This window comes from Rana temporaria, chromosome 1 (genome assembly GCF_905171775.1).
Source record: "Rana temporaria chromosome 1, aRanTem1.1, whole genome shotgun sequence".
In the NCBI taxonomy this organism is placed as follows: Eukaryota; Metazoa; Chordata; class Amphibia; order Anura; family Ranidae; genus Rana; species Rana temporaria.
In genome coordinates, this window is record NC_053489.1 from 433379929 (window position 1) to 433391730 (window position 11802).

Here is an 11802-nt window from a genome sequence, read left to right on the forward strand (position 1 = left end):
GATGTTGACCTTACTGTAAGCTTTCTAAAGTGTAATTGTGATCCAATTTCTGCTGAAGAGCCAGTTCTCTTAGTACAGGGCTCGAAAAAATCCGGTCGCAATAACGATAAGAAATTGTGACCTGGCGCCCGCCGGTAATTGAGGCCGCGGCTTTGCGTCCTTCACAGAAGGAAGCTTAGGCCTGCAGAAAGCCGCAGCCTCAATTACCGGACGGCGTGGGCGCACAGAGACACAGGATCCTGTGTCTCCGTGTGCCCCCGCCGCGCGATCGCGGCGGGCCCGTGCCCGCCGGTAATTGAGGCCACGGCTTTGCGGCCTTCTAAAGGCCTAAGCTTCCTTCTGTGAGCTGGCGCCATCTTGTGGTGGCCGTTGGCATTACAAGTAAAACAGCAGTTCTAATGTGCCATCTCCTTCCCTCTAATTAGAACCCCCAAACATATATTTTTTATTCTAACACCTTGGAGAATAAAATGGCGGTCGTTGCAATACTTTGTCACATACATTAGCGCAGCGGTCTTACAAGCGCATTTTTTGGGGGAAAAATACACTTTTTTTTAAACAGTAAAGTTAGCCCAATTTTTTTTATAATGCGAAAGATAATGTTAAGCTGAATAAATTGATACCAAACATGCAACGCTTCAAATTGCGTCCACTCGTGGAATGGCGACAAACTTTTACCCTTTAAAATCTCCATAGGCGACATTAAAACATGCAACCTGTAGAATTTTTTTAGCGTTACAGAGGAGGTCTAGGGCTAGAATTATGGCTCTCGCTCTACCAATCGCGGTGATACGTCATGTGTGTGGTTTGAATACCATTTACATATGCGGGCGCTACTCACGTATGCGTTCGCTTTTGCACGCAAGATTGGCGGGACAGGGGCATGTTTTCTGGCTCCTAACTTTTTTAGCTGACTCCTAGATTTGAGAAAATCTTATTTTTTCACACAATTCTTTTCAAAATATAACAACTTTAAATAACTCACCATGCCTCTTACTAAATACCTTTGAATGTCTACTTTCCAAAAAAGGGGTTATTTGGGGGGGCATTTGTACTTTCCTGGCTTGTTATGATCTCAAGAAAAGAGGCAGTAAATCCGATGTGATACATTTTTTATGATTTGCGCTATAGCTTGTAGATCAAACTTTCACACAGACCAAATAATTTCCACAAATTTGGGGTTATTTTTTTTACCAAAAGATATGTAGCAGTATAAATTGTGGGCAAAATTTATGGGGGGAAAAAAAAAAAAAACACAAAATGTGCAAAAAAAAATTGCAGAAATTAAGAAAATGCATTTTTTTGTCTAAATTTTCTTTCATTTATAGCGCAAAAAAATAAAAAACCAGGAGGTGATCAAAAACCACCAAAAGAAAGCTATTTGTATGAAGAAAAAAAAAATGAAAGGACAAAAAAATCATTTGGGTACAGTGTTGCATGACTGAGTAATTGTCATTCAATGTGTGTGCACTGAAAGCTGAAAATTGGTCTGGGCAGGAGGGGGGACTTAAGTTCCCAGTAAGCAAGTGGTTTAAGGGGGGGTAAAACCTTCTGGGGCTAAAGTGGTTAAACCTTTGGTGCATTTATTCAACGCAAACATTTTTTTCTGTAACAGGATGTCTCTGTAGTTTTAGGGACAACCATATGTAATTTAGAATTTTACAAGGTTTGACAAACAGAATTATACACAAAGATTTTAGGAAGGACAAAAATTTACAGTAAAGTCTAAAATGATGGGTTGCACAACATTTAGGCTGTAGCAATTATTACTAAGAACAAAACAATTAAGAGCCATTTGTTACCTCAGATGACAGAACGGGACTGGCAGATTTGGGTCTCCTGTCAGTTTCTCGTTTCCTTATGCTGTTTTTTTCCTGTGACCCTTTATATGCTTCGCGTCCAGAGCTGCCAGAGGGATGAACTCTCCGATCACTTTCAGGTCTTCTGCTCCTGTCATGTCTAGAGAAGTCATCATTCTTGTATTCCGATACCGGTTTTCCTTTGGTGCTAACAACTCTCTTTGTGCCACTGGACAGCCTTTGTGGGGGAGGTCTTGCGATGTGGGAGGATTGTTTTTGCCTTTTAGTATCAGGAATTTCCATTCGATCGCTCTTTCTTTTGGACCCTGGAAGAAAAATAAGACAGCTGAGTTTTTCTTACTGTAGGGGTGTTAGTCATTATTAACTCAACCCACACAGCCCTATCATCCATTCACCAGGATTGAGGAAAAAAAATAAAAACACACACACACAAAACTCCCATTCTTGTTAAATACCAGTTTTATGTCAGGTTAGTGTCGGAGTATAAAAGCAAGATGCAGTCAGGCTTTTCAACAGCAAACGTCAATAATGGCCGTTGACATTTTTCTTAAGTGCAATTTTTCTTTAAAGGAGTTTTGCCTTTAAAAGTAGATATCCTTTTAAAAGCGGTGTTCCACCCACCGCTGCAAAAATTAAAAGCCAGCAGCTACACATACTGCAGCTGCTGGCTTTAAATAATGGGACACTTACTGTATTTATTGCCCTATAACACTCACTTTTTTTCCTGAAACCTCCCTCTTAGAGTTAGGGTGCGTGTTATACGACGATAAATACGGTACTCGTCCTGGAATCCAGCAATGTCAGCACCGCAGCCGATGTTTCCATCAGCTTTGGGTTGCAGCCGCCGCCATTGCGGGTAAGGGAACCCGGCAGTGTAGCCTTTCGGCTTCACGCCAGGAACCCTACTGTGCATGCGAGAAGCCCGCTCCTCTCTGCTATTTGCCTGGCCCAAAATCTGGTGCAGCGCTGCACAGAAACCAATCAGCTTCCAGTTTTTTTTTTGACAAAGATTAAAGGGTTACTAAACCCACAACATGGAAATGCAATAGTTTTAGTAAATATAAACTGATAAAATAAAGTATTTATCAGCAGAGAAGTCTTGTGACTTCTATCAGTGTGTTGTGAAAGCTTGTAGAAGGAGATTTTATTTCTCCCACAATTGCCCTATGAGGATAGGATGCAGGACCCCTGGACCTTTGTCTGGACAGTGCAGATCACATGCATCTCCCAAGAAGAGGAAAAAAAAAAACTCTAGCAATACACACCAAACCAAGCATGTGCAGCCTGACTCTATAGACTTTAGAGTTAGTGGAAGGAGGGGAGGATCGGAGAAGACAGGATCGAATAGCCTTTTAACTCAATGCAAAAGATTAATCCTTTTTGTTCCACAGTGAGTATAACAAGCATGCTTTACTGCACATACAGACTGATTTTACTGTTGTGGGTTTAGCAACACTAATTGAAGATTGAAATGGATTTTCTACCATGCACCCGATTTGGCACTCTGCAGTTTTAGAAAATGAACCCCACTGTTTTGTCAGGATGACAGTCACACATACTAGATGGATAAATAACGGACAAACCATCTGTAACGGATGAAAATGCATTTCTATGAAAAGCAGATGTAAATAGATAATCATCCATTTGCATCTGTCAACAGCCGTTGTTTTAAAACGGATCCAAGGCCTATTTTTGTAATGTTAAAAGAAAAAACGGGAACGGATGAAAAACTGACAATGGACAAACGTCTTTTTTTGCATTAGAAGTGGATGTAAATAAACAAATAAAAAAACCTCTGATGAAAACTCAAGTGGCGGATTTCAAACAACACATTTGACACCCACTGCCATTCATTTGACATTTGACATCCGCCTGCTCATCGGGAACTATTGGAGAGATCCATCACTGAGCAAGCGGATTCCGCCAAGTGGAGACACCCATGTGAAAGGGGCCTTAAGTTAGCCATACACTGAACAAAAAATAAATATCGACAGACGTCAAATAGTTTTATCAACTTTTGTCCAAGTCACGCCTGGCCTCTGCATTCAAACAATCTGCGCCACCTTGGCTGGGAAGTCGTGATCGTTTTTTTATTTCAGGCTTCCCAGCCTAGAGGCGAGATGTGGGGGGGGGGGCGTCTTATTGACCCCATACATATCTCACTGAAAATAGGTCAGATCATGCCATATTCCTATTGCAAGGGATGTTTTTTTTTGTTTTTTTTAAAGCGTCAAACCTAAAATTTAAGTAAAATTAACAATAGAAAATGTGCCCCTGTCCTCGTACGCAAAAACCAAACGCACACGCAAGTCCCACCCAGCAATAATAGAGCAATAATTCTAGCCTTAGACCGCCTCCAATTCAAATTTTGTGCTGCACAGGGTGATTAGGCACACCTATGGGGCCAACTTTAATGTTTGTTTTTAAACCATGAAACAAAAAAAAAAAAAAACACGTTTAAAAAATTGCTGGGCAAATACCGTGCGAGATAAAAAGTTGCAATGACCGCCATTGTAGTCTCTAGGGTCGCTGCTTAAAAAAAAAAAAAAAAACATATGTAATTTTTGGGAGTGCTGCGAAACATTAACATATCCTATACACGAGTACTGGGATTTTTAGTGGGTTCTAGAGGCTATCAGCATGGCATACAGGAGTATTGAGTATAGGCAAAAAAAATAAACTGTTTGTGTAGATACCTTTCTTTTCATTAACATCCTGCTCACTTTCAGGGTTGTACAGCTCATCATCTTGATCGGGAGCCTCAGTTAAAATGTCATCCAAAACATTGACTTCACCATCTACGAAAAACAGAGACATTGGATAAGAAAAAAAAAAAAAAGTCTCAATGACGATGCCAAAACAGGTCTTTACTTCCACGATCATCTCCAAAAAAATGTATGTTTCATTTTAAAGTTTTAATACAGGGACAGAATGCGAACATGACACATTAATAAACTTTACATAGATAAGTTATATAATTCGATATATCTTCAGATTCCGGGGATTCAAAGTCAAGGTAATCTGATCAGCTATGGAAGTAGAGTGAATCTATGTCCTGCCAGTAAAAAGCCAGGGGTACTACTATAAGTCCAGAACACAAGGTCCTGGCATGGAGGATTCTGCCAACTTGGAATTAACAGATCCCTCTCCCTTGGCTCAATTAAACCACTGACAAATTTAAAAACAAAAACTACTACAATTTTGTGTAAAAGAAGATTTTAAGCCCAATTAGATTATTATCCCCCAGAATCACACTGTTTTTTGGAACCAGGACTTCAGCTGCTGCAGGATGACACATCTGCACACAATGAGCACTATATTTTGCATGATACAAAAAGGAAAATGCAGGATATTATGGGTATAACAGACCAAGAGTACTTTGGTCCTAACCCTGCCACGGCATGTCATTTCCCTATCTGCATCAGCGGCTCCTCCTTCCCCCCCGCTGCTCTTAGGACCTGCGAGTGTCCTGGAAGACAGGGCCGTTCTGAAAGCACAGCGCGACTTGTGCATGCACAGTAGGAAACCGGCTGTGAAGCCTCCACTACTGGTTTCTCTTAGTTGCAATAGCGGCACCCAAACCAATGGACTAATCGGCTTGGGGGGCCAACATCAGGGGCTTCCATGACAGGCAAGTGTCCTTATATTAAAAGTCATCAGCTACAGTATTATATCCCAATTACTAGCAACATCAGATCTGTCTCCTCCCCCTGTCAAAACGGGGGTTTGTTTACATACACAAATCCCCATTCTGGCTCTCGTGCCCGCGATCGCAGGTGGCCGAACATCGCGGCCGCCAACCATGCACATTTGTTACTCCACCGTGGGGTGGGCGCGTGCACGCCTGCTATGGCTCTTATAGGAGCCGACGTACCAGTACATCAATTCACGGGAACGAGCTGACCTATGACGGCGGCTTATCAGCAAGTGGTTAAGGTAAAAAATGTACCTTTCCAAAACTGCCAAAATTTTACCCGAAGTTCAGCATTAAAGTGGTTTTCCAGTCACCTTTGTAAAAATGTTAGTCAGCAGCTACAAAAACTGTATTTAGACAGACTGACATGGAGGGGAGAACTAAGCCTAGGCGATCTGAACAGAAGTGGAAGCGGGTACCCCCCCCTCCTTAAAAAAAGTGCAAAATGTGACAGAGGGGGGGGGGGGGGGGGGGAGATGAATGGCCATGTTAGTACTAGTAACCATCCCTAGGACCAAAAAGTGAGAAAAGAAAAAAAAATCTAAAATTCTAAGTTGTCACTGGCTGGTACAAGAAGAGAGGTAAAATCTTCCAATGAGGACATTTGTTCCTGTGATAACTAATAGTGTATTTATCTTATTTTAGGAAGTACGGGTAGAACTCTCAAAATCAGTTGAGTGACAGACATTGGCTCTATCCTTTTTTTCTACTCAAAGTAAAAAAAAACACACTACAGGTGAATAAAGTCAACGCGAGTCTAGCTAAGCAATGTACAGCTGAAAAAATTAAATAAAAATAGGACAAATTTACACAGAATCAGAACTAAGATAGGTCTTATTCACATGGGCACCGGGTCCCATACAGCCTTCTCATTTATGTGGCTGGAGCTACGTTACTCTATGGAGGGAGCAGCAGCTGTACAGACACAGATGCTCATTCTAAGTTCACAGGCATACATGTAAGCAGCCCTGAACACAGACAGGTTGCATTTACACTATTTAGGCTAAAGAGCCCATGTAAATGAAGCCCAACACTGTAAAATCACACCGAAACCGAAGCTGTGGCTTTTCCAGTATCCCATCAAACGAAAGCATGAAAAAACAAGGGCTAAACGCGTGGTACTAATATGTTTTAGGTCTATTGGTGAAAATAAGCCACATTTTTACTGCTCTAAGCACATGTACCTTGACATTTTTGGAACAATGCACACAGCTGAGTAAAGATCAGCAATACAACAATGGGATCAAAGTCCAATTTTTTTTACATTTCAGTACAGTCATTTACGCATAAAAGCGTGACTACTACAAAGCTGGCAACTAGAAAAGGATGAAGAATAATTGCATGCATGTTTTATATAGATCTTTACAGAACATTTTACCCAGGATCTTCCTTCCGGCAAGTAAACATCAGTAAATTACTACATCTATGTGCAAAACCGCAATTATTTGCTAGTTTCCAGTGATCAACTGAAAACTGGTGGAAACTGCTTCTTCCAGGATAGATGCGAGTGGTGCGGCGCGCAACTGCTGTGTTCACAGGACACAGAGGATTGTGGCTGTTAGGAAAGAATTTAATTCATAACCTCCATGTATCCTATTGTAGAGATGGCCAGAACCACCCCCCTGTTCGGTTTGCAGCAGAACTCACAAACAGGGGAATGTTCTAACCCGAACAGCGAACCCCATTGAAGTCTATGAGAGTCAAACAGGAAAAATTATGTGCCCATTTTGAAGGCTTATATGCAAGTAATTGGCTAAAAAGGGGTATGGCCCTGGGAGACAGGTATCAATGCAAAAATAGTTTTTAAAAACAATCGTTATTTCAGGAGCAGTGATTTTAATGATGCTTAAAGTGCAACAATAAAAATGAAATACTCCATTAACCACTTAAGGACCCCTACCGACGATATATGCATCCCGGTCCGAAGCTCAGTGACCGCGGGACCCGATCGCCACTGGTGTCCCGCGATCGGTCACAGGAGCTGAAGAACACACCTTCCCCGTTGTTCATTGTGGCAGTAATCGTCTGTTCCCTGATATAGAAAAAGACGATCACTGACGTCACACGTCCAGCCCCCCTACAGTTAGAAACACATATGAGATCACACTTAACCACTACAGTGCACCCTAGTGGTTAACTCCTAGACTGCAATTGTCATTTTCACAGTAATCAGTGCTTTTTTTATAGCACTTTCTGCTGTGAAAATGACAATGGTCCCAAAAATGTGTCAAAATTGTTCGATGTGTCCACCATAATGTTGTAGTCACGGGAAGAAAAAAAAAAGAAAGAAAAAAAAAACGCTGATCGCCGCCATTAGTAGAAAAAAAAAAATGTAAAAAAAAAAATTAAAATTATTAATAAAAATGCAATAAAACTATCCCCTATTTTGTAAACGCTATACATTTTGCGCAAACCAATCGATAAACGCTTATTGCGAAGTCAAATCCCATTTACAATGACGCTTGATTGCAAGTGCCGACATCCGGCTATTGAGGGGAGAACAAACAAAAAACAGTGTGGGGTGCTTTTAAACGTCATCTCCGAGTTCTGATATCACTTCCAATGAGACTTGCAGTGTGTCCCATGCTGGTTCCAAGACAACGAGGTGGATGTCCGGCCAGTTGTTTCTCTCAACATATACACACACCACCATCCACCGGGGGGGCGCTGAGTTGCCACATTATTATACTGTTATATGCCTATTGATCTTTATATAAAGTGCGAGTAGCCATTGTTATTTCAGAGACTGCTTTTTTCTCAAGGGAGCTGCCACTAATGCTGCATACCTATACTTCCTGACTTTATAGACTTATCAGTGTACCCTCTCGTGTCCCATACTGTTTTTGTCTTGCATGACTAAGCAATTGCTAATTAAAGTAGCGCAGTGCTGAATAGCAAAAAAAGATTGTCAAGAAGGGGGTAAAACCTTCCAGATGGCAAGTGGTTAACTGTGTCCAGCATAAGTGCACCCTAAAAAATAAAAAAAATTCTAACCATAGAGGGATAGAGGTGTTCAACTGGAAAGTGTGTGACAAAGCGTTAAGGTCAGATTTAACAAAATAAAGCAAGCTACTAAGGCCAAGAGGATTAGAAGGCTATACACAACTGAGCAGATACAATAACCAAAAATGAAGACACGGAGATAGAAAAATATCTGCGACTTAGATCCATTTCACACTCGGCTGGTTTTCAGGTGATTTAGCGAAAGAAAAAGCCTCTGCTAGGAGCCTGAAAGCCGCCTCCCATTCATTCAAGCGTGACTTTTCCACACTGGGGCGGTGCACTTGCGAGACGTTCCGAAAAGTCCTGCAAGCAGCATCTTTGGGGGTGGGTTGGGAGCGCTGTATTTAGCATTCCCAAAACACCTTGAGAGCTTCTTGGTGGAATGGAGGACTCCCACGTTCATTGACACCGTGGCTCTGGCCACTAACAGTGCCCGCGAACCCGGAAGAAACGCAGAGGGAACATGTCAGCTCCCTCGGCGGTGACTGGGCACACTAAGGGGGCTTTGCTCTAAAGTATTTCATAATGTGCCAATACCCTAAAGTGGAACTCACGCTGAGAGAGAGAAAACGAGAAAACGAGAAAGAGAGAGAGAACGAGAAAGAGAGAGAGAACGAGAGAGAACGAGAGAACGAGAGAGAACGAGAGAGAACGAGAGAACGAGAGAGAACGAGAGAGAACGAGAGAGAACGAGAGAGAACGAGAGAACGAGAGAGAGAACGAGAGAACGAGAGAGAGAGAGAGAACGAGAGAGAGAGAGAGAACGAGAGAGAGAGAGAGAACGAGAGAGAGAGAGAGAACGAGAGAGAGAGAAAACGAGAGAGAACGAGAGAACGAGAGAGAACGAGAGAGAACGAGAGAGAACGAGAGAGAACGAGAGAGAACGAGAGAGAACGAGAGAGAACGAGAGAGAACGAGAGAGAACGAGAGAGAACGAGAGAGAACGAGAGAGAACGAGAGAGAACGAGAGAGAACGAGAGAGAACGAGAGAGAACGAGAGAGAACGAGAGAGAACGAGAGAGAGAGAGAGAACGAGAGAGAGAGAGAGAACGAGAGAGAGAGAGAGAACGAGAGAGAGAGAGAGAACGAGAGAGAGAGAGAGAGAACGAGAGAGAGAGAGAGAGAACGAGAGAGAGAGAGAACGAGAGAGAGAGAGAACGAGAGAGAGAGAGAACGAGAGAGAGAGAGAACGAGAGAGAGAGAGAACGAGAGAGAGAGAGAACGAGAGAGAGAGAGAACGAGAGAGAGAGAGAACGAGAGAGAGAGAGAACGAGAGAGAGAGAGAGAACGAGAGAGAGAGAGAGAACGAGAGAGAGAGAGAACGAGAGAGAGAGAGAGAACGAGAGAGAGAGAACGAGAGAACGAGAGAACGAGAGAGAGAGAACGAGAGAACGAGAGAACGAGAGAGAACGAGAGAACGAGAGAACGAGAGAGAGAGAGAACGAGAGAGAGAGAGAGAGAACGAGAGAGAGAGAGAGAGAGAACGAGAGAGAGAGAGAGAGAGAGAACGAGAGAGAGAGAGAGAGAGAACGAGAGAGAGAGAGAGAGAGAACGAGAGAGAGAGAGAGAGAGAACGAGAGAGAGAACGAGAGAGAGAACGAGAGAGAGAGAGAACGAGAGAGAGAACGAGAGAGAGAACGAGAGAGAGAACGAGAGAGAGAGAGAGAGAGAGAGAACGAGAGAGAGAGAGAGAGAGAGAACGAGAGAGAGAGAGAGAACGAGAGAGAGAGAGAGAACGAGAGAGAGAGAGAGAACGAGAGAGAGAACGAGAGAGAGAACGAGAGAACGAGAACGAGAGAGAGAACGAGAGAACGAGAACGAGAACGAGAGAGAGAACGAGAGAGAGAACGAGAGAGAGAACGAGAGAGAGAACGAGAGAGAGAACGAGAGAGAGAACGAGAGAGAGAACGAGAGAGAGAACGAGAGAGAGAACGAGAGAGAGAACGAGAGAGAGAACGAGAGAGAGAGAGAGAGAGAGAACGAGAGAGAGAGAGAGAGAGAGAACGAGAGAACGAGAACGAGAACGAGAGAGAGAACGAGAGAACGAGAACGAGAGAACGAGAACGAGAACGAGAGAGAGAACGAGAGAGAGAACGAGAGAGAGAACGAGAGAGAGAACGAGAGAGAGAACGAGAGAGAGAACGAGAGAGAGAACGAGAGAGAGAACGAGAGAGAGAACGAGAGAGAGAACGAGAGAGAGAGAGAGAGAGAGAACGAGAGAGAGAGAGAGAGAACGAGAGAGAGAGAGAGAGAACGAGAGAGAGAGAGAGAGAACGAGAGAGAGAGAGAGAGAGAACGAGAGAGAGAGAGAGAGAGAACGAGAGAGAGAGAACGAGAACGAGAGAGAGAACGAGAGAGAGAACGAGAGAACGAGAGAGAGAACGAGAGAACGAGAGAGAGAACGAGAGAACGAGAGAGAGAACGAGAGAACGAGAGAGAGAGAGAACGAGAGAGAGAGAACGAGAGAGAGAGAGAGAACGAGAGAACGAGAGAGAGAGAACGAGAGAAAGAGAGAACGAGAGAGAGAGAGAGAGAGAGAACGAGAGAGAGAGAACGAGAGAGAGAGAACGAGAGAGAGAGAACGAGAGAGAGAGAACGAGAGAGAGAGAACGAGAGAAAGAGAACGAGAGAAAGAGAGAGAGAGAAAGAGAGAGAGAGAACGAGAGAAAGAGAGAACGAGAGAGAGAGAACGAGAGAGAGAGAACGAGAGAGAGAGAGAGAACGAGAGAACGAGAGAGAGAGAACGAGAGAAAGAGAGAACGAGAGAGAGAGAGAGAGAGAGAACGAGAGAGAGAACGAGAGAGAGAGAACGAGAGAGAGAGAACGAGAGAGAGAGAACGAGAGAGAGAGAACGAGAGAGAGAGAACGAGAGAGAGAGAGAGAGAGAACGAGAGAAAGAGAGAACGAGAGAGAGAGAACGAGAGAGAGAACGAGAGAGAGAACGAGAGAGAGAGAGAACGAGAGAGAGAGAGAACGAGAGAGAGAGAGAACGAGAGAGAGAGAGAGAGAACGAGAGAGAGAGAGAGAGAACGAGAGAGAGAGAGAGAGAACGAGAGAGAGAGAGAGAACGAGAGAGAGAGAGAGAGAACGAGAGAACGAGAGAACGAGAGAGAGAGAACGAGAGAACGAGAGAGAGAGAACGAGAGAGAGAGAACGAGAGAGAGAGAGAACGAGAGAGAGAGAACGAGAGAGAGAGAGAGAGAGAACGAGAGAGAGAGAGAGAGAACGAGAGAGAGAGAGAGAGAACGAGAGAGAGAGAGAGAACGAGAGAGAGAGAGAGAGAAC

General features: G+C 43.6%; 1 protein-coding gene across 2 annotated transcripts in view; it reads right to left on the bottom strand.

Annotated features, from left to right (window-relative positions):
* Positions 1–11802, bottom strand: part of LOC120915457 (YTH domain-containing protein 1-like) — a 50081-nt gene that overhangs the window by 32843 nt on the left and 5436 nt on the right. For both annotated transcript variants that reach the window (XM_040326000.1, XM_040325994.1), the window contains exons 2-3: positions 4517–4618; positions 1803–2125 (exon numbers count right to left, since the gene is read on the bottom strand). In XM_040326000.1, the coding sequence (XP_040181934.1) occupies positions 1803–2125; positions 4517–4618 (425 nt within the window). The remainder of the gene's footprint in view (positions 1–1802; positions 2126–4516; positions 4619–11802) is intronic.